This window comes from Oncorhynchus nerka, linkage group LG7 (assembly GCF_034236695.1).
Source record: "Oncorhynchus nerka isolate Pitt River linkage group LG7, Oner_Uvic_2.0, whole genome shotgun sequence".
NCBI classification, from domain to species: domain Eukaryota; kingdom Metazoa; phylum Chordata; class Actinopteri; order Salmoniformes; family Salmonidae; genus Oncorhynchus; species Oncorhynchus nerka.
Genome location: NC_088402.1, coordinates 86,303,923 through 86,325,056, shown reverse-complemented (window position 1 = coordinate 86,325,056; position 21,134 = coordinate 86,303,923). Strand labels below are relative to the sequence as shown.

General features: G+C 50.9%; 1 protein-coding gene across 1 annotated transcript in view; it reads left to right on the top strand.

The window, feature by feature from the left end:
• Positions 1-21,134, top strand: part of LOC115122820 (1-phosphatidylinositol 4,5-bisphosphate phosphodiesterase eta-2-like) — a 126,629-nt gene that overhangs the window by 31,389 nt on the left and 74,106 nt on the right. The window contains exons 5-9 of the mRNA XM_065021102.1: positions 4,750-4,993; positions 7,184-7,313; positions 11,572-11,742; positions 13,768-13,861; positions 20,832-21,035. Coding sequence (XP_064877174.1) covers positions 4,750-4,993; positions 7,184-7,313; positions 11,572-11,742; positions 13,768-13,861; positions 20,832-21,035 — 843 coding nt within the window. The remainder of the gene's footprint in view (positions 1-4,749; positions 4,994-7,183; positions 7,314-11,571; positions 11,743-13,767; positions 13,862-20,831; positions 21,036-21,134) is intronic.

The window sequence follows — 21,134 nt, the reverse complement described above, 5'->3', positions numbered from 1 at the left end:
GTTAAATGTGCAACCAGAGGGATAGTTTTTAGATCACCTGTACTTCACACACAGAGACGCGTACAACGCTCGCCCTCCATTTGGTAAATCCAACCACAACTCTATCCTCCTGATTCTTGCTTAAAAGCTAAAATTAAAGCAGGAAGCACCAGTGACTCGGTCTATAAAAAAATGGTCAGATGAAGCAGATGCTAAACTACAGGACTGTTTTGCTATCACAGACTGGAACATGTTCCGGGATTCTTCCGATGAGATTGAGGAATACACCACATCAGTCACTGGCTTTATCAATAAGTGCATTGAGGACGTCGTCCCCACAGTGACTGTACGTACATACCCCAACCAGAAGCCATGGATTACAGGCAACGTTCGCACTGAGCTAAAGGGTAGAGCTGCCGCCTTCAAGGTGCGGAACACTAACCCGGAAGCTTACAAGAAATCCCGCTATGCCCTGCGACGAACCATCAAACAGGCAAAGCGTCAATACAGGGCTAAGATTGAATCATACTACACCGGCTCCGACGCCCATCGGATGTGACAGGGCTTGCAAACTATTACAGACTACAAAGGAAAGCACAGCCGCGAGCTTCCCAGTGACACGAGCCTACCAGATGAGCTAAATCACTTCTATGCTCGCTTCGATGCAAGCAAAACTGAGGCATGCATGAGAGCATCAGCTGTTCCGGACGACTGTGTGATCACACTCTCCGTAACCGAGGTGAGTAAGACCTTTAAACAGGTCAACATACACAAGGCTGCGGGGCCAGACTGATTACCAGGACGTGTGCTCCGGGCATGTGCTGACCAACTGGCAGGTGTCTTCACTGACATTTTCAACATGTCCCTGATTGAGTCTGTAATACCAACATGCCTCAAGCAGACCACCATAGTCCCTGTGCCCAAGAACACAAAGGCAACCTGCCTAAATGACTAAAGACCCGTGGCACTCATGTCCGTAGACATGAAGTGCATTGAAAGGCTGGTCATGGCTCACATCAACACCATTATCCCAGAAACACTAGACCCACTCAAATGTGCATACTGCCCAAACAGATCCACAGATGATGCAATCTCTATTGCACTCCACACTGCCCTTTCCCACCTGGACAAAAGGAACACCTATATGAGAATGCTATTCATCGACTACAGCTCAGCGTTCAACACCATAGTGCCCACGAAGCTCATCACTAAGCTAAGGAACCTGGGACTTAACACCTCCCTCTGTAACTGGATCCTGGACTTCCTGACAGGCCACCCCCAGGTGGTGAGGGTAGGTAGCAACACATCTTTAACGCTGATCCGCAACACTAGAGCTCCCCAGGGGTGCATGCTCAGTCCCCTCCTGTACTCCTTGTTCACCCACGACTGCATGGCCAGGCACGACTCCAACACCATCATTAAGTTTGCTGACGACACAACAGTGGTCGGCCTGATCACCGACAACGACGAGACAGCCTATAGGGAGGTCGTCAGAGACCTGGCCGGGTGGTGCCAGAATAACAACCTATGCTTCAACGTAACCAAGACCAAGGAGATGATTGTGGACTACAGGATAAGGAGCACCGAGCACGTCCCCATTCTCATCCACAGGGCTGTAGTGGAGCAGGTTGAGAGCTTAAATTCCTTGGTGTCCACATCAACAACAAACTAGAATGGTCCAAACACACCAAGACAGTCGTAAAGAGGGCACGACAAAGCCTATTCCCCCTCAGGAAACTAAAAAGATTTGGCATGAGTCCTGAGATCCTCAAAAGGATCTACAGCTGCAACATCGAGAGCATCCTGACCGGTTGCATCACTGCCTGGTACGGCAATTGCTCGGCCTCCGACCGCAAGGCACTTCAGAGGGTAGTGCGTACGGACCAGTACATCACTGGGTCAAAGCTGCCTGCCATCCAGGACCTCTACACCAGGCGTTGTCAGAGGAAGGCCCTGAAAATTGTCAAAGACCCCAGCCACCCCAGTCAGACTGTTCTCTCTACTACCGCATGGCAAGTGGTACCGGAGTGCCAAGTCTATGACAAAAAGGCTTCTCAACAGTTTTTACCCCCAAGCCATAAGACTCCTGAACAGGTAACCAAATGGTTACCCGGACTATTTGCATTGTGTCCCACCACCCGCCAACCCCTCTTTTTACGCTACTGCTACTTTCTGTTCATCATATATGCATAGTCACTTTAACCATACCTACATGTACATACTACCTCAATAAGCCTGACTAACCGGTGTCTGTATATAGCCTTGGTACTGTTATTTTCAAATGTCTTTTTATTGTTGTTTTTATTTCTTTACCTATTTCCCCCCCCCCACACACACACACACACTTTTTTTTTCTCCGCACTATTGATTAGAGCCTGTAAGTAAACATTTCAGGGATAGTTTTCCTTTTTTCAGAGGGACAATTACACATTTTAATGCAAAAGTCACACCAAAATGGCTTTCCTATAAGTATTGAGTGTTCCTGAATGGGCCAGTCTCAGCCCTGACTTAAATCTGTCAACCAAATTGACTAATATTGAGCAATTTTGACAAAAATGATGGATATACAGGTAACTGCCAAAATAAAAGGAACACCAACATAGTGTCTTAATAGGGTGTTGGGCCACCATGAGCCAGAACAGCTTCAATGGGCCTCCTGAGTGGCACAGTGGACTAAGGCACTGCATCACAGTGCTTGAGGTGTCACTACAGACCCGGGACAAGACTGTAACTACCAATTTAAATAACATGAAAAAGAGGTACAAAAAAAGAAAAAACCTGCTTCTTTGCACCTTGGCATAGATTCTACAATTGTCTGGAACTCTATTGGAGGTATGTGACACCATTCTCCACAAGAAATTCTATAATATGTCATTTTGTTAATGGTGGTGAAAAACGCTGTCTCAGGCACCACTCCAGAAAGTGTTCAATTGGATTTAGATCGGGTGACTGGGATGGCCATGGCATTTGACATTTATTCATTTTCATGCTCATCAATCCATTCAGTGACCACTTGTGCCCTGTGGATGGGGGCATTATCATCCTATGGGGCGTAGCCGTGGTAGCCAAAATAATGGCCTACGGCAGCATTTTTATACATGATCCTAAGCTGGATGCTCATGCTTAATTAACTAGCCAACAGTATACCACCCTGCATACCACTGCTGGCTTGCTTCTGAAGCTAAGCATGGTTGATCCTGGTCCCTGGATGGGAGACCAGATGCTGCTGGAAGTGGTGTTGTACGGCCAGTAGGAGGCACTCTTTCCTCTGGTCTAAAGAAAAAAATATCCCAATGCCCCAGGGCAGCGATTGGGGACACTGCCCTCTGTAGGGTGCCATCTTTCGGATGGGACGTTAAACGGGTGTCCTGACTCTCTGAGGTCATTAAAGATCCCATGGCACTTATCGTAAGAGTAGGGGTGTTAACCCCGGTGTCCTGGCTAAATTCCCAATCTGGCCCGCAAACCATCGCGGTCACCAAATAATCCCCAGTTTACAATTGGCAAATTTATAATAATCCCCCTCTCCCCTGTAACTATTCCCCAGGTCGTTGCTGCAAATGAGAATGTGTTCTCAGTCAACTTACCTGGTAAAATAACGGATAAAAAAAACAACTAGGGCAGCAGGTAGCCTAGTGATTTTAAGAGCATTGGGCCAGTAAACCCAAAGGTTGCTGGTTCGAATCCCAGATCCAACTAGGTGACAAATCGGATGTGCCCTTGAGCAAGGCAATTAACCCTAAATGCTTCTTAAATTCGCTCTGGATTAGATTTAGGAACTCCACCTGCGTGGAAGCACATGTTTTCACTATACTTTTTTATCCCTCATTTAATCAAGTGATTGCACTATTTTGTCAGTTACCTGCATGTTGGCCTGAGGGTTGTCGAAGGTAGAATCTGATTCACAGCTGTAACGGCTCTCAAAGGTGATTCCTTTGATTCCTTTCCTTGGATTTGCTCCATCACGTGACTTCCTGATTCTCCAAGTTTTAATAGGCTACATTTGAAGTTCCTCTGGATTCTGAAGACATCAGCAATCAATCAATGTTTTTGTTTTGTTTTTATTTGGAAGATTTTCGCTAATTTCTTTCACTTTTCACTGAAAATGTGGAGTAGGTTGTGTAGATCTGTAGGGGAAAAAAATCCCAATTGATTCCCTTTTTTAAAATGGTATTTTAGGGGAGAAAAAAATGTGAAGACTGGAAGGGGTGTGTAAACTCACTAGCGACTGTATATACCCATTTAATCTGTTTGGAGAAAAGAAGCTCAATGTTAATGAATTTCCTGTAAAATGTCATTACTATCCCTTAAGAGTTTCATCTTAATAACATAGCTCTTCGGGCACAGCAAGCTAAATCCTAGCAATTATTTTTTTATGCCATATCATATTGCCTAAGTCTCATAATAAAGACTTCTAAGTTAAGCTTCCATCCCTCCCTTAGCTGCCCACTGCCATTTCAGCCTCGTTATACACCAAACCGGGTTAAAATAATTCCAGTCCCACCAAATGGAATGAACTCAATATAATTTGAATATAAGGGTTATGTAAATGGGTTTGCTCTGTCAAGTGACTTCCTGATTCTCTAAGTTTTAATAGGCTACGTTTTGAAGTTCCTCTGGTTTCCCTCGAATACTCTCCCCACTGTCTTTTAACGTGTTCCAGTTGGCAATGTGAAAATGGTGGCGGTAAATGCCCAAATTCAACAGTCAGAGTTTGTTTCACTGTTTCAGAGTGATGGTGAACTAACCATTTGCTTCCTCGTTCCCTAGTCTCCATCGACTCCATCCGAGAGGTGTGCGAGGGTAAGCAGTCTGAGATCTTCCAGCGCTACTCCGAAGGCAGCTTTGATCCCAACTGCTGTTTCAGCCTGTACTATGGGGAGCGCTTGGAGTCCCTGGACTTGGTCTCCAGTACGGGCGAGGAAGCACGCACCTGGATCACCGGCCTCAAGTACCTGGTGGCGGGCATCAGCGACGAGGACAGCCTGGCCAAGAGGCAGCGCACCCGTGACCAATATCCTTACCTGTGCATGTTTGGCTCTTTGTGGGCATGGGTTGAAGTCATTGGAGAGCAGGGTCAGGGTCATACACTGTAGCACATCGTATTTGCAACAGAAAAGGAGCGCTTGTAATTGGTCCCTCCCGGTTTCTTCCCTTGCCTTGTGAATACGACCCACAGGTCAATTGGATTTCTATTCAGGTCAGGAGAATAATTAAAGTACCGTGTATTTTTTTTTGTAGGTGTGTAATTGTACACGTATTCGTACCAAACTGTTCAGTACCGGGACCTCAGTTTGGTCCACACAATGAATAAATAAAAAATAATAAGAATAAGAACACTAGGTGATATAAGCTATGCCTACGTTGTGTAAATGAGTAAATCTGAGCTGACACAACCATTTCAGGCTATTCATTTAAAACAATCATAATTAATACATGTTGACATCACCTCAGTATTCCTACCACAGGAGGGCAGTATTCAAGCAACCCTCTACATTCTGACCGCTCCAAATAAGTTACAAGAGCGATGGATATGTTTTATACCTGCGGATATGTACTCATTCTCCGTGGTTGACTAGAAATAAGGGGTTTCAACAACTCGTGAAAGTGCTCGAACCACGTTGCGAACTTCCCTCCAAGGGCTACAGAGCTACTTCAGTGACCGCCCATCACATTACCCCAGAGTGGGAACCGTGATAGTCACACCCCTTTATGAGAGTGCACATTTCTTTCTCTTTTGTAAGAAAACCTTATAGCATAGGTCTATACAATGTCTGTGCCATGTTTACATATGGATTTCACACGCATATTGGACTTTAATTTAGTGTTGTTGACTAATCGTGTGTTTTCATTCAAGAAAAACCAAAGTGTTATTCCCTATGGTGAGCTCATCAGGTGTTATATGACTCATGGTCATATATGGAGTCAGGAATACCAACACTCTTTCTAAAATGAAAAAATAATAACTACAGTAACTGTTGGCATGTCATTTTCCTGCTGTACTGGAACCATGACCCCAAAACTGCAATACGTTCCGAACTGTGGGTTTGGAGAACTGCTTCTCCCCTGCATTTTTTGGTGAGGACTTTTCAATACCTGAATCGGTTGTGGATAATTTAATAAGGATGTTAGCATGGATGCACACACAGTGCACTTGCTCTTACACACACAAGTTATTTCTCTCCCCACACACAGACATGCGAACACACACTGCGGCTTCGGCGTGCCAGCGAGCTTGATGTGCTGATGAAAAGATACATCCAAAAGCTTCCACCTGCTATCACATTGTCTCTGTCAGTCGCACACAGACGGCTTGTGTTAAAATTAGACTCTGCTGCTGGGAAGTAAGAGCTGTGTCAGAGAAACAGAAGATTAGACTCTGCTGCTGGGGAAGTAAGAGCTGTGTCAGAGAAACGGAAGATTAGACTCTGCTGCTGGGAAGTAAGAGCTGTGTCAGAGAAACAGAAGATTAGACTCTGCTGCTGGGGAAGTAAGAGCTGTGTCAGAGAAACAGAAGATTAGACTCTGCTGCGGGGAAGTAAGAGCTGTGTCAGAGAAACAGAAGATTAGACTGCTGCTGGGAAGTAAGAGCTGTGTCAGAGAAACAGAAGATTAGACTGCTGCTGGGAAGTAAGAGCTGTGTCAGAGAAACAGAAGATTAGACTCTGCTGCTGGGGAGTAAGAGCTGTGTCAGAGAAACAGAAGATTAGACTGCTGCTGGGAAGTAAGAGCTGTGTCAGAGAAACAGAAGATTAGACTGCTGCTGGGAGAAGAGCTGTGTCAGACTCTGCTGCTGGGGAGTAAGAGCTGTGTCAGAGAAACAGAAGATTAGACTGCTGCTGGGAAGTAAGAGCTGTGTCAGAGAAACAGAAGATTAGACTCTGCTGCTGGGGAGTAAGAGCTGTGTCAGAGAAACAGAAGATGTGGTGTTGTTTGACGACTGTTTTGGGCTCTGAACCGAGATGCACTTAGACGACCTATGCTAAAACATTGTGAACCACGCTCGCTGTACACTTTCTGTTGCAGTCTATACTTGATCAATCGATGACGCCATTAATCAATCAATGTGACCACCTGTGCCTAGTTAATGGAACAGATCTCTTACAAAGGACTATTTTAAAATAAAGTATAACCTAAGTAGGTTTTCACAGGGCTTGTTGTTGTTGTGTGTGTTCTCTATCCTTAACCCCTGGTTGGTTTGTACGTGGCTGAAGCAGACGTTTACGGAGGCAGATAAGAACGGCGATGGAAGCCTGAGCATCAGCGAGGTCTTGCACCTCCTACACAAGCTGAACGTCAACCTGCCCCGCCAGAAAGTCAAGCAAATGTTTAAGGTACACTACAGTCATATTTTGAGTGTGTGTGTGTGTGTGTGTGTGTGTTTGAAGGTATTTTCTGACTTTATTGAACAGATAGCAAGGATTACAGTGGTGACAGAGGTTGGCGTCAAAGGGCCCGGATTCCAAACCATGCCAACAATGTAGACTTGTGCCAGAGGCTGCAGCGTTACAACTAAACCAGCCAGGACAATGCTACGGTCATATTTTAATAATTTTGGGTTTTAAAACATTTTTCATTACAAAGAATCTCAAAGCACATAGAAGCAAAATAAACAGGCTATTAGATTTAGAAAGGCTACAGGCGGCTTTTATGGAGGAGAGAGAGGGAGAGGAGAGAGAGGGAGGGAGGGGAGGAGGAGAGAGAGAGGGGAGGGAGGGGAGGAGGAGAGAGAGAGGGAGGGAGGGGGGGAGGAGGAGAGCGAGGGAGGGAGGGAGGAGAGAGAGAGGGTGGGGAGGAGGAGAGAGGGGTGGGGAGGAGGGAGAGAGAGGGTGGGGAGGAGAGCGAGAGGGTGGGGGGAGGAGAGCGAGAGAGGGTGGGGAGGAGGAGCGAGAGGGGTGGGGAGGAGCGAGAGAGGGTGGGGAGGAGGAGGCGAGAGAGGGTGGGGAGGAGAGCGAGAGAGAGAGAGAGAGAGAGAGAGAGAGAGAGGGTGGGGAGGAGGAGAGAGAGAGAGAGAGAGAGGGTGGGGAGGAGGAGAGAGAGAGAGAGAGGGGTGGGGAGGAGGAGAGAGAGAGAGAGAGGGTGGGGAGGAGGAGAGAGGGTGGGGGGGGAGAGAGAGGGGTGGGGAGGAGAGAGAGAGGGGTGGGGAGGAGAGAGAGGGGTGGGGAGGAGAGAGAGGGTGGGGAGGAGAGAGAGGGGTGGGGAGGAGAGAGAGAGTGTGTGGGGAGGAGAGAGAGGAGGGTGGGGAGGAGAGCGGGAGGGGGGGGGGGTAGAGGGAGGAGGAAGAGAGGGAGGAGGAAGAGAGGGAGGAGGAGAGAGAGAGGGGGGGAGGGGAGGAGGAGGAAAGGGGATACCTAGTCAGTTGTACAACTAAAGGCATTCAACTGAACTGTGTCTTCCGCATTTAACCCAATCCCTCTGAATCAGAGAGGTGGAGGGGGGCTGCTTTAATCGGCATCCAATTCTCGGTGCCTGGGGAACAGTGGGTTAAATGCCTTGTTCAGGGGCAGAACGACAGCTACTGGGATTCGATCCAGCAACCTTTCGGTTACGAGTCCAACGCTCTAATTACTAGAGGGAGGGAATGAGGAGAGGGAGGGAATGAGGAGAGGGAGGGAATGAGGAGAGGGAGGGAATGAGGAGAGGGAGGGAATGAGGAGAGGGAGGGAGGGGAGGGGAGGGAGGGAGGGAGGGTGTGTTATCAGTGATAGCAGGGCTCAGTAGAGAGAACAGGGTGCCATGTAAGACGCAGACAAAATGTTAACAAATCAAAGTATTGAATCTACGTGGGTTGGTGGTTTAAAATAGTCCAAAACCCGTGGTATACTTTCCTTTCTGAGATATTTAGTGATCCTTTATCTTATGAAAGAGAAGATGGCCCTTTTGATGCCAATATGCTTCACTGAAACCTTAAAGCCTATGAAAATGACAATTACCCTTGATTTCTTAGCGAGCTTGGCACAGTCTGTGTGGATACACATCCTGTTCACCCTGTTAGTATCCGCTCCAAGAAAGGACCAATCCGCTTTCTCCAAATGAGCCAGTCATGGTGACTTAAAAGAGAATTGTGGCTTCATTATTTCACAACTTTTAAATGGAGTTAATTTAACAACCTCGGTCAACCTCAGGACTTGACCTTTTTCAAAGCTGTTCAAATGACTCACTTAGTGGGGATGTGTCGTCGTGACTGTTATGAAATTTGGGACAGATTTGTCACAGGAAACTATATAACAGGAAAGGCAATTGAGAGGCACCTAGAAATTGCTGTTGTGCCTTTTTTTCATAATGACTCCTGAGCTCCTCAATTCATGCTGCCTAGATTCCTTGTATCCTCTATCCTTGCCACCTCCTCTAAACACATTAGAGAAGGTCTGATGGAAGGGTCCTTGGACTTTTCACTTAGCAAACAGGCTATGCTATTAGCTACAAACTCCCAGCCAGGACACAGCCTAGTGGAGCCAGAGGGTCCTTTGACAGCCCTGCTAAGATTAGTGAGTTAGCAGTGTGTTATCATGTTGTTAGTCTGTTAGCGCTGGCGCCCATGGCAGTTCCTTCACCCCCAGCCTGTGGCGTAGCGAGCTACACTAAGCCCCCCTTGGGGTGTCACCCATATGGTGCGTAGGAAAACAGACGGCCTCCGGTGTAACACATGATAACACACCAGGGACCAATCTGGACCTTGATGTTTGTGTGGGTGGGTGTGCGCATTCTTGCTACACTTAGTGTACCGCATGAAGTCAATTTCTCCCCCTCTCTCCCTCGAGAGATGTGACTTCCTGTTCAGTGTTGAGAGACAGTGTTGTTTCTGCCAGGTGCTCTTTTTGCCTCTCCGTTGAGCCGATGTTTGGGTCAACATTCAAATGTTATATGTTACATGCGCCGAATACAACAGGTGTAGACTTAACAGTGAAATGCTTGCTTACGAGCCCAACGATGCAGAGGTAACAACAGAATATGAAGTAGTAACACAAGGAATCAAATACACAAGATTAGAACCAGTCAGAAGTTTGGACACCTACTCATTCAAGGTTTTTTTTTTATTTGTACTATTTTCTGCATTGTAGAATAACATCAAAACTATGAAATAACACACATGGAATCATGTAGTAACCCCAAAAAAGTGTTAAACAAATCCAAATATATTTTCAAAGTATCCACCCTTGGCTTGATGACAGCTTTGCATTCTCTCAACCAGCTTCATGAGGTAGTCACCTGGATTGCATTTCGAAAAACAGGTGTGCCTTGTTAAAAGTACATTTGTGGAATTTCTATCCTTCTTATTGCGTTTGAGTCAATCAGTTGTGTTGTGACAAGGTATGGGTGGTATCCAGAAGAAGCCCTACTTGGTAAAATACCAAGTCCATATTATTAAACTTTGAACGTTTCTTCAAGTGCAGTCGCAAAAAACATCAAGCGCTGTGATGAAACTGGCTCTCAGAGGACCCAGAGTTACCTCTACAGAGGATACGTTCATTAGTTAGCAGACTCAGAAATTGCAGCCCAAATAAATGCTTTACGTGAATCAGGCCTTCATGGTCGAATTGCTGTAAAGAAACCACTACTAAAGGACACCGATAAGAAGAAGAGACTTGCTTGGGCCAAGAAACACGAGCAATGGACATTAGACCGGTGGAAATCTGTCCTTTGGTCTGATGAGTCCAAATTTGAGATTTTTGGATCCAACTACCGGGTCTTTGTGAGATGCAGAGTAGGTGAACGGATGATCTCTGCATGTGTGGTTCCCACCGTGAAGCATGGAGGAGGAGGTGTGATGGTGTGGGGGTGCTTTGCTGGTGACACTGTCAGTGATTTATTTATAATTCAAGGCACACTTAACCAGCATGACTACCACAGCATTCTGCAGTGATACGCCATCCCATCTGATTTGCACCTAGTCCCACCATCATTTGTTTTTCAACAGGACAAAGACCCAAAACACACCTCCAGGCTGTGTAAGGGCTATTTGACAAGGAAGGAGAGTGATTGATCGAGTGCTGCATAAAATGACCTGGCCTCCACAATCACCAGACCTCAACCCAATTGAGATGGTTTGGGATGAGTTGGAACGCACAATGAAGGAAAAGCAGCCAACAAGTGCTCCACATATGTGGGAACTCCTTCAAGGCTGTTGGAAAAGCATTCCAGGTGAACTGGTTGAGAGAATGCCAAGAATGTGCAAAGCTGTCAATGCCAAGGGTGGCTTTGAAGAATCTAAAATCTAAACACTTTTTTTGGGGTTACTACATGATTCCATGTGTGTTATTTAATAGTTTTGATGTCTTCACTATTATTCTACAATGTAGAAAATAGTCAAAATAAAGAGGTGTCCAAACTTTTGACTGGTACTTTATATACAGGATGTACCAGATCAGTGTGGAGAGGTACAGAGTATTTAAGGTAGATATGTACATGAAGGCAGGGTAAAGTGACTAGGCATCAGGATAGATAATAATAAGGTATTTGAGGTAGATATGTACGTGTGTGTGTGTGTAAATAGTACGTAGTCTTGTGAATATGCATGAGTGCAACATAAGGTCAGTGCAGATAATGAATGGTTACCTGGACTAACTATTTCCACTCGTCTCTTCTTCCCAGGAGGCAGACACTGATGACAACCAGGGCACCCTGGGCTTTGAGGAGTTTTGTTCCTTCTACAAGATGATGTCGACACGCCGTGACCTCTACCTGCTCATGCTCACCTACAGCAACCACATGGACCACCTTGACACCAGCAACCTGGCCCGCTTCCTGGAGCTGGACCAGAAGGTACAGTGAGCAGAGCTGGAGTGTATGCAGGCAGCCAGACAGGCACACACACACACACACACACACACACACATAGGTGCATAGCATACACATCCGCGGGGTTAAACACACTGCACATCCCCAGATATTGAAAAGGTATCCATAGGATGGTATCCACATGCCTCTGGGTTAACTCTTGCTTTGTCCCACCTTTTTAAGTTACTTCGGTGACTCCACTTTTTTTTGTAATTGCTTTACTCTGAGGCGAAAGGCAGATTTTTAAATGATTTTAGTCTCAATAATGGTAACAGCAGGATACACTTGTCGGTACAATTTTACATCCCCCCCCCTTCCTGCCTGTCAGGAGTTTTCCATTCAACAGATTATGGCACACAATATTACTATTGGATTGCAGTGAAAAGCTCCGTTTGACATTTTGACTCTTAAGCCTTGAGAAAGATGTTTCAACCGACCAAACGGAGAGAATAGACACTTGACTGAAAAAAAAGACCATCCCTTTTGTATACAAACATCCCATTTTGGAATAGGTATCCAATACATTTTGTCATTCTAAGTGCTATGCTAGTAACCAAGCCAATATAGCTTTATCTACAGTGTATAATGTTCAACTTATCAATGTGGAAAAGCGCAAGTTAGATGAGAGTATTTTTTGCTGACATCCCACTTAGCTCGCTGGCTAACTAAACGAGGAGGAATCTTCTGTTGTGACTCACCCCCATAGAGACTCCGCTAGGTGACAGACCTACACAGTCGGTTAATGGATTTTCTATCAGGGCCTAAAACAAAGGCTTAATAGTGGTGTGTATGTGCAGACACAGACCCCTACAAGGCTATTAGAATTAGCAGTACCAATTCTAAAGGCTTTGGGTGTCTAAAATAACATACGATCACCTATCTAATGGTTCTGTTGTAAAAAAATATACAAAAAATAGAGTGTAAAAAAATAAAAGGAGCAGTAATGAATTAATTGGCTCTGTGCTTTATAACGAGCATGTGCTTTTTGGGCTAATTTGCAGTCAACAAAATGAAGCGGGGAGAAAATGCATTTGTTTGGTGTTTGGATCCCAGTTGATGTCTAGTCTGCCCATTTCAGAAGCTGGGGTATATTATTTGGGCTAATTGTGTTTGATGTTCCACAACTCCCTACTTTGTCGGGGAGGGTTGTGGTGGTTTAACGAGGTGAGTTATTTCAAACAGGATGCAGCTGGGCGGTCTCCAGCTCCTCTCCTCTCTGCTGGCATCATTAGCTACAGCCTGCCTTGCTTTCTCTGATTAACTGTGTTTACTAGCTCTCTCTCTCTCTCTCTCTCTCTCTCTCTCTCTCTCTCTCTCTCTCTCTCTCTCTCTCTCTCTCTCTCATCACCATTTGCTGCCGCAGTACCCAAAGTGTCTCCACTCTACGCACTCGTTAGCCAAACACGTTTCCATATTTACCCACTTCTTAAAAAGCCCTTTCGCCTCTCGTGATCGGGAATCGGGGCAAAACCATGGTCAGAAAGCAGTTTGACGTCAAATCACTAATGATTGTAAGTGACCAGGGGAAAGTGGCACAACCTTTTCGCTAGCTAGCTTCTCAATCTGTCCTTGAAACGCCAGTTTCCCATCTCTGTAAGTAGTCCAAGCTACTTAGCTAAAGCCTCTGTCTCCCAGATCTAGTAGTGTGCAGCACTCAACTGGGAGGGGGATTGACTGGCACTGCGACAAAGTGAGTGTCACCCCCCTGCCCCCTCCACCCATTTTGGGTCAGCCTGACGATGATTGACGTGGATGGGTATCAGATCGACCAATCGGCCAGTTTAAAAAGTCAGCTGTCAGGCGGACAATTGGATTTTAGCACAGGGATGGGGGGATATTAGCCGCATGTGAGGACATGTCTTCATTGGATTAACAGGAATTTATCTTCACCAACTCTCCCAATGTTTCCTGTTATGCAGAGGGATTTGATTATTAGTTACAGTAGTCAATCTGCATTTTTTAAACTATTTGTTTATTGTGCGTTTGTTCTTGTCTTTTTCTGTTTTGTAGATGACGAAGGTGACCAAAGAGCATTGCATTGAGATTGTGAACAAATTTGAGCCATGCCCCGAGAACCAGAAGCAAGGGGTTCTGGGTATTGATGGTAAGAGCTTGGTTCCACTTTCTATTGTCCTTTTATCAGTCGAATGTCGCATGTCTCTCCAATCCCATCCCCCGTCTACAACGTCTCTCCCGTCCCCCGTCTACAACGTCTCTCCCATCCCGTCCCCCGTCTACAACGTCTCTCCCATCCCATCCCCCGTCTACAACGTCTCTCCCATCCCATCCCCCGTCTACAACGTCTCTCCCATCCCATCCCCCGTCTACAACGTCTCTCCCATCCCATCCCCCGTCTACAACGTCTCTCCCATCCCATCCCCGTCTACAACGTCTCTCCCATCCCATCCCCCCGTCTACAACGTCTCTCCCATCCCATCCCCGTCTACAACGTCTCTCCCATCCCATCCCCCGTCTACAACGTCTCTCCCATCCCATCCCCCCCCGTCTACAACGTCTCTCCCATCCATCCCCGTCTACAACGTCTCTCCCATCCCATCCCCGTCTACAACGTCTCTCCCATCCCATCCCCGTCTACATCTCTCCCATCCCCCGTCTACAACGTCTCTCCCATCCCCGTCTACAACGTCTCTCCGTCCCCGTCTACAACGTCTCTCCGTCCCCGTCTACAACGTCTCTCCGTCCCCCCGTCTCCGTCCCCACGTCTACGCGTCTCTCCGTCCCCGTCTCTAGCGTCTCTCCCGTCCCCACGTCTCTACGTCTCTCCGTCCCCGTCTACAGCGTCTCTCCCGTCCCCGTCTACAACGTCTCTCCCGTCCCCCGTCTACAACGTCTCTCCCGTCCCCGTCTCTCCGTCTCAACGTCTCTCCCGTCCCCGTCTGCGCGTCTCCCGTCCCCGTCCCTCTCCGTCCCCGTCTACAACGTCTCTCCGTCCCCGTCTACAACGTCTCTCCCGTCCCCGTCTACAACGTCTCTCCCGTCTACAACGTCTCTCCGTCCCCGTCTACAACGTCTCTCCGTCCCCGTCCCCTCCCGTCCCCGTACAACGTCTCTCCCGTCCCCGTCTACAACGTCTCTCCGTCCCCGTCACAACGTCTCTCCCGTCCCGTCTCTCCCCCCGTCTACACGTCTCTCCCGTCCCCGTCTACAACGTCTCTCCCGTCCCCGTCTCTCCCGTCTGTTAACGTCTCTCCCGTCCCCGTCTACAACGTCTCTCCCGTCCCCGTCTCTCCCGTCTACAACGTCTCTCCCGTCCCCTCTCCCGTCTACAACGTCTCTCCCGTCCCCGTCTCCCGTCTAACGTCTCTCCGTCTACGTCTCTCGTCCCCGTCTACAACGTCTCCCGTCTACAACGCGTCTCTCTCCGTCTCTCCCCCCGTCTACAACGTCTCTCCCGTCTACAACGTCTCTCCCGTCTACAACGTCTCTCCGTCTACAACGTCCGTCTCCCCCGTCTACAACGTCTCTCCGTCCCCGTCTACAACGTCTCTCCCCGTCTACATCTCTCCGTCGTCTCAACGTCCCCCGTCTACAACGTCTCCCGTCTACAACGTCTCTCCGTCCCCGTCTACAACGTCTCTCCCGTCCCCGTCTACAACGTCTCTCCCGTCCCCGTCTACAACGTCTCTCCCCGTCTAGCGTCTCTCCCCCGTCTACAACGTCTCTCCCGTCTACAACGTCTCTCCCGTCTCTCCCGTCTAACGCGTCTCTCCGTCTACAACGTCTCTCCCGTCTACAACGTCTCTCCCGTCTACAACGTCTCTCCCGTCTACAACGTCTCTCCCGTCTACAACGTCTCTCCCGTCTCCCGTCTACAACGTCTCTCCCGTCCCCCGTCTACAACGTCTCTCCCGTCCCCCGTCTACAACGTCTCTCCCGTCCCCGTCTACAACGTCTCTCCCGTCCCCCCGTCTACAACGTCTCTCCCGTCCCCCGTCTACAACGTCTCTCCCGTCCCCGTCTACAACGTCTCTCCCGTCCCCGTCTACAACGTCTCTCCCGTCCCCGTCTACAACGTCTCTCCCGTCCCCGTCTACAACGTCTCTCCCGTCCCCGTCTACGTCGTCTCCCGTCCCCGTCTACAACGTCTCTCCCGTCTACAACGTCTCTCCCGTCTCTCCCGTCTACAACGTCTCTCCGTCTCCCGTCCCCGCCGTCTTCCGTCTACAACGTCTCTCCCGTCTACAACGTCTCTCCCGTCTACAACGTCTCTCCCGTCTACAACGTCCCCGTCTACAACGTCTCTCCCGTCTACAACGTCTCTCCCGTCTACAACGTCTCTCCCGTCTACAACGTCTCTCCCGTCTACAACGTCTCTCCCGTCTACAACGTCTCTCCCGTCTACAACGTCTCTCCCGTCCCCGTCTACAACGTCTCTCCGTCCCCCCGTCTACACAACGTCTCTCCGTCCCCGTCTACAACGTCTCCCGTCCCTACAACGTCTCCCCCCCCGTCTACAACGTCTCTCCCGTCCCCGTCTACAACGTCTCTCCCGTCCCCGTCTACAACGTCTCTCCGTCCCCGTCTACAACGTCTCTCCGTCCCCGTCTACAACGTCTCTCCCGTCCCCCGTCTACAACGTCTCTCCCGTCCCCGTCTGCAACGTCTCTCCCGTCCCCGTCTACAACGTCTCTCCCGTCCCCGTCTACGTCTCTCCGTCCCCGTCTCAGTCTCTCCGTCCCCGTCTACAACGTCTCTCCCGTCCCCGTCTACAACGTCTCTCCGTCTCCAGTCCCCCCCCCGTCTACAACGTCTCCAGTCCCGTCCCCGTCTACAACGTCTCTCCCGTCCCCCGTCTACAACGTCTCTCCCGTCCCCGTCTACAACGTCTCAGTCCCGTCCCCCGTCTACAACGTCTCTCCCGTCCCCGTCTACAACGTCTCTCCGTCCCCTACAACGTCTCTCCCGTCCCGTCTACAACGTCTCTCCGTCCCCGTCTACAACGTCTCTCCGTCCCCGTCTACAACGTCTCTCCGTCCCCGTCTACAACGTCTCTCCCGTCCCCGTCTACAACGTCTCTCCCCGTCCCCGTCTACAACGTCTCTTCCGTCCCCGTCTACAACGTCTCAGTCCCCCGTCTACAACGTCTCTCCAGTCCCCGTCTACAACGTCTCTCCAGTCCCCGTCTACAACGTCTCTCCAGTCCCCCGTCTACAACGTCTCTCCAGTCCCCGTCTACAACGTCTCTCCAGTCCCCGTCTGCGTCTCTCCAGTCCCCGTCTACAACGTCTCTCAGTCCCCGTCTACGTCTCTCCAGTCCCCGTCTACAACGTCTCTCAGTCCCCGTCTAACGTCTCTCCAGTCCCCGTCTACAACGTCTCTCCGTCCCCGTCTACAAACGTCTCTCCCGTCCCCGTCTACAAACGTCTCTCCGTCCCCGTCTACGTCTCTCCGTCCCCGTCTTCAAACGTCTCTCCGTCCCCGTCTACAACGTCTCTCCGTCCCCGTCTACAACGTCTCTCCCGTCCCCGTCTGCAACGTCTCTCCGTCCCCGTCTACAACGTCTCTCCCGTCCCCGTCTCTGGCGTCTCTCCGTCCCCGTCTACAACGTCTCTCCGTCCCCGTCTACAACGTCTCTCCCGTCCCCGTCTACAACGTCTCTCCCGTCCCCGTCTACAACGTCTCTCCCGTCCCCGTCTACAACGTCTCTCCAGTCCCCGTCTACAACGTCTCTCCAGTCCCCGTCTACAACGTCTCTCCAGTCCCCGTCTACAGTCTCCCAGTCCCCGTCTACAACGTCTCCCGTCCAGTCCCCGTCTGCGCGTCTCTCCGTCCGTCCCGTCTACACGTCTCTCCCGTCCCCCCGTCTGCTAACGTCTCTCCGTCCCCGTCTACAACGTCTCCTTGTCCGTCCCCGTCTACAACGTCTCTCCGTCCGTCCCCGTCTACAACGTCTCTCCGTCTCCCGTCTATAACGTTTCTCCAGTCCCGTCTGCCGTCTCTCCCGTCCCCGTCTACAACGTCTCTCCAGTCTCTACCGTCCCCAGTCCCCGTCTACGTCTCCCGTCCCCGTCTACAACGTCTCTCCCGTCCGTCCCCGTCTGGCGTCTCTCCGTCCGTCCCCGTCTACAACGTCTCTCCCCCCCCGTCTACGTCCCCCCGTCTACAACGTCTCTCCCGTCCCCGTCTGCAACGTCTCTCCGTCTAACGTTTCTCCTGTCCCCGTCTACAACGTCTCTCCAGTCCCCGTCTACAACGTCTCTCCAGTCCCCGTCTACAACGTCTCTCCAGTCCCCGTCTACAACGTCTCTCCCGTCCCCGTCTACAACGTCTCTCCAGTCCCCGTCTACAACGTCTCTCCCGTCCCCGTCTACAGCGTCTCCCGTCCCCCCGTCTACAACGTCTCTCCCGTCCCCGTCTAGCGTCTCTCCCGTCCCCGTCTACAACGTCTCTCCAGTCCCCGTCTACAACGTCTCTCCAGTCCCCGTCTACAACGTCTCTCCAGTCCCCGTCTACAACGTCTCTCCCGTCCCCGTCTACAACGTCTCTCCGTCCCCCGTCTACAACGTCTCTCCAGTCCCCCGTCTACAACGTCTCTCCAGTCCCCGTCTACAACGTCTCTCAGTCCCCGTCTACAACGTCTCTCCAGTCCCCGTCTACAACGTCTCTCCAGTCCCCGTCTACAACGTCTCTCCAGTCCCCGTCTACAACGTCTCTCCAGTCCCCGTCTACAACGTCTCTCAGTCCCCGTCTACAAACGTCTCCAGTCCCCGTCTACAACGTCTCTCCAGTCCCCGTCTATAACGTCTCTCCCGTCCCGTCCCCGTCTACAACGTCTCTCCCAGTCCGTCCCCGTCTACACAAATGCGTCTCTCCGTCCGTCCCCGTCTACAACGTCTCTCCCGTCCCGTCCCCGTCTACAACGTCTCTCCAGTCCGTCCCCGTCTACAACGTCTCTCCGTCCCCGTCTACAACGTCTCTCCCGTCCCCGTCTACAACGTCTCTCCCGTCCCCGTCTACAACGTCTCTCCGTCCCCGTCTACAACGTCTCTCCCGTCCCCCCGTCTACAACGTCTCTCCCGTCCCCGTCTACAACGTCTCTCCAGTCCCCGTCTACAACGTCTCTCCAGTCCCCGTCTACAACGTCTCTCCAGTCCCCGTCTACAACGTCTCTCCAGTCCCCGTCTACAACGTCTCTCCAGTCCCCGTCTACAACGTCTCCGTCCCCCGTCTACAACGTCTCTCCCGTCCCCGTCTTACATCTCTCCCGTCCCCGTCTTAACGTCTCTCCGTCCCCGTCTACAACGTCTCTCCGTCCCCCCGTCTACAATCTCTCCCGTCCCCGTCTACAACGTCTCTCCCGTCCGTCCCCGTCTACAACGTCTCTCCCGTCCCCGTCTACAACGTCTCTCCAGTCCCCGTCTACAACGTCTCTCCGTCCCCGTCTACAACGTCTCTCCGTCCCATCCCCGTCTTAAACGTCTCTCCAGTCCCCGTCTACAACGTCTCTCCGTCCCCGTCTACAACGTCTCTCCCGTCCCGTCCCCGTCTACAACGTCTCTCCCGTCCCGTCCCCCGTCTACAACGTCTCTCCCGTCCCCGTCTAACGTCTCTCCCGTCCGTCCCCCGTCTACAACGTCTCTCCGTCCCCGTCTGCAACGTCTCTCCGTCCGTCCCCGTCTACAACGTCTCTCCAGTCCCCGTCTACAACGTCTCTCCCGTCCGTCCCCGTCTACAACGTCTCTCCCGTCCCCCCGTCTACAACGTCTCTCCAGTCCCCGTCTACAACGTCTCTCCAGTCCCCGTCTACAACGTCTCTCCAGTCCCCGTCTACAACGTCTCTCCAGTCCCCGTCTACAACGTCTCTCCGTCCCCCACGTCTACAACGTCTCTCCCGTCCCCGTCTACAACGTCTCTCCGTCCCCCCGTCTACAACGTCTCTCCCGTCCCCGTCTACAACGTCTCTCCCGTCCCCCGTCTACAACGTCTCTCCAGTCCCCGTCTGCAACGTCTCTCCAGTCCCCGTCTGTTAACGTCTCAAGTCCCCGTCTACACGTCTCTCAAGTCCCCGTCTACAACGTCTCTCCAGTCCCCGTCTACAACGTCTCTCCAGTCCCCCGTCTACAACGTCTCTCCAGTCCCCCGTCTACAACGTCTCTCCAGTCCCCCGTCTACAACGTCTCTCCAGTCCCCGTCTACAACGTCTCTCCAGTCCCCGTCTACAACGTCTCTCAGTCCCCGTCTACAACGTCTCTCCAGTCCCCGTCTACAACGTCTCTCCAGTCCCCGTCTACAACGTCTCTCCCGTCCCCGTCTACAACGTCTCTCCCCGTCCCGTCCCCGTCCTGCGCGTCTCTCCCGTCCCCGTCTACAACGTCTCTCCCGTCCGTCCCCCGTCTACAACGTCTCTCCCGTCCGTCCCCGTCTACAACGTCTCTCCCGTCCCCCGTCTACAACGTCTCTCCCGTCCCCCGTCTACAACGTCTCTCCCGTCTACAACGTCTCTCCCGTCTACAACGTCTCTCCCGTCTACAACGTCTCTCCCGTCTACAACGTCTCTCCCGTCTACAACGTCTCTCCCGTCTACAACGTCTCTCCCGTCTACAACGTCTCTCCCGTCTACAACGTCTCTCCCGTCTACAACGTCTCTCCCGTCCCCCGTCTACAACGTCTCTCCCGTCCCCCGTCTACAACGTCTCTCCCGTCCCCCGTCTACAACGTCTCTCCCGTCCCCCGTCTACGTCTCTCCCGTCCCCGTCTACAACGTCTCTCCGTCCCCCCGTCTACAACGTCTCTCCCGTCCCATCCCCGTCTACAACGTCCTCTCCAGTCCCCGTCTCGTCTCTCCCGTCCCATCCCCGTCTACAACGTCTCTCCGTCCCATCCCCCGTCTACAACGTCTCTCCCGTCCCATCCCCCGTCTACAACGTCTCTCCCGTCCCATCCCCCGTCTACAACGTCTCTCCCATGTGGTCTTCTTAATGGTTGCGTTCACTTGGCGCCAAGTGGACAAAAACGGACTGAAACAGGGAGGCGACGACCTGGATATAATTGGTTGCAGAATGTTTTTGATTTTTTATTACATAAAAAAAAAATCTGTTTGCTTTGTGACCCAGGTTTCACCAGCTACATGCGCAGCCCGGAGGGGGACATTTTCAACCCAGAGCACAATGTGGTGACCCAGGACATGTCTCAGCCACTCTGCAACTACTTCATCGCCTCGTCCCACAACACCTACCTGATGGGGGACCAGCTCATGTCCCAGTCCCGCCTCGACATGTACGCCTGGGTGCTGCAGGCCGGCTGCCGCTGCGTGGAAGGTCTGTGGAAGGCGCCGTTCTCTGAATAACACTCACTCATGCACCCAAAACGTTTATTCAGGCAAGCGTGTATTCCTGAAATGTAATCCTAGTAAAAAT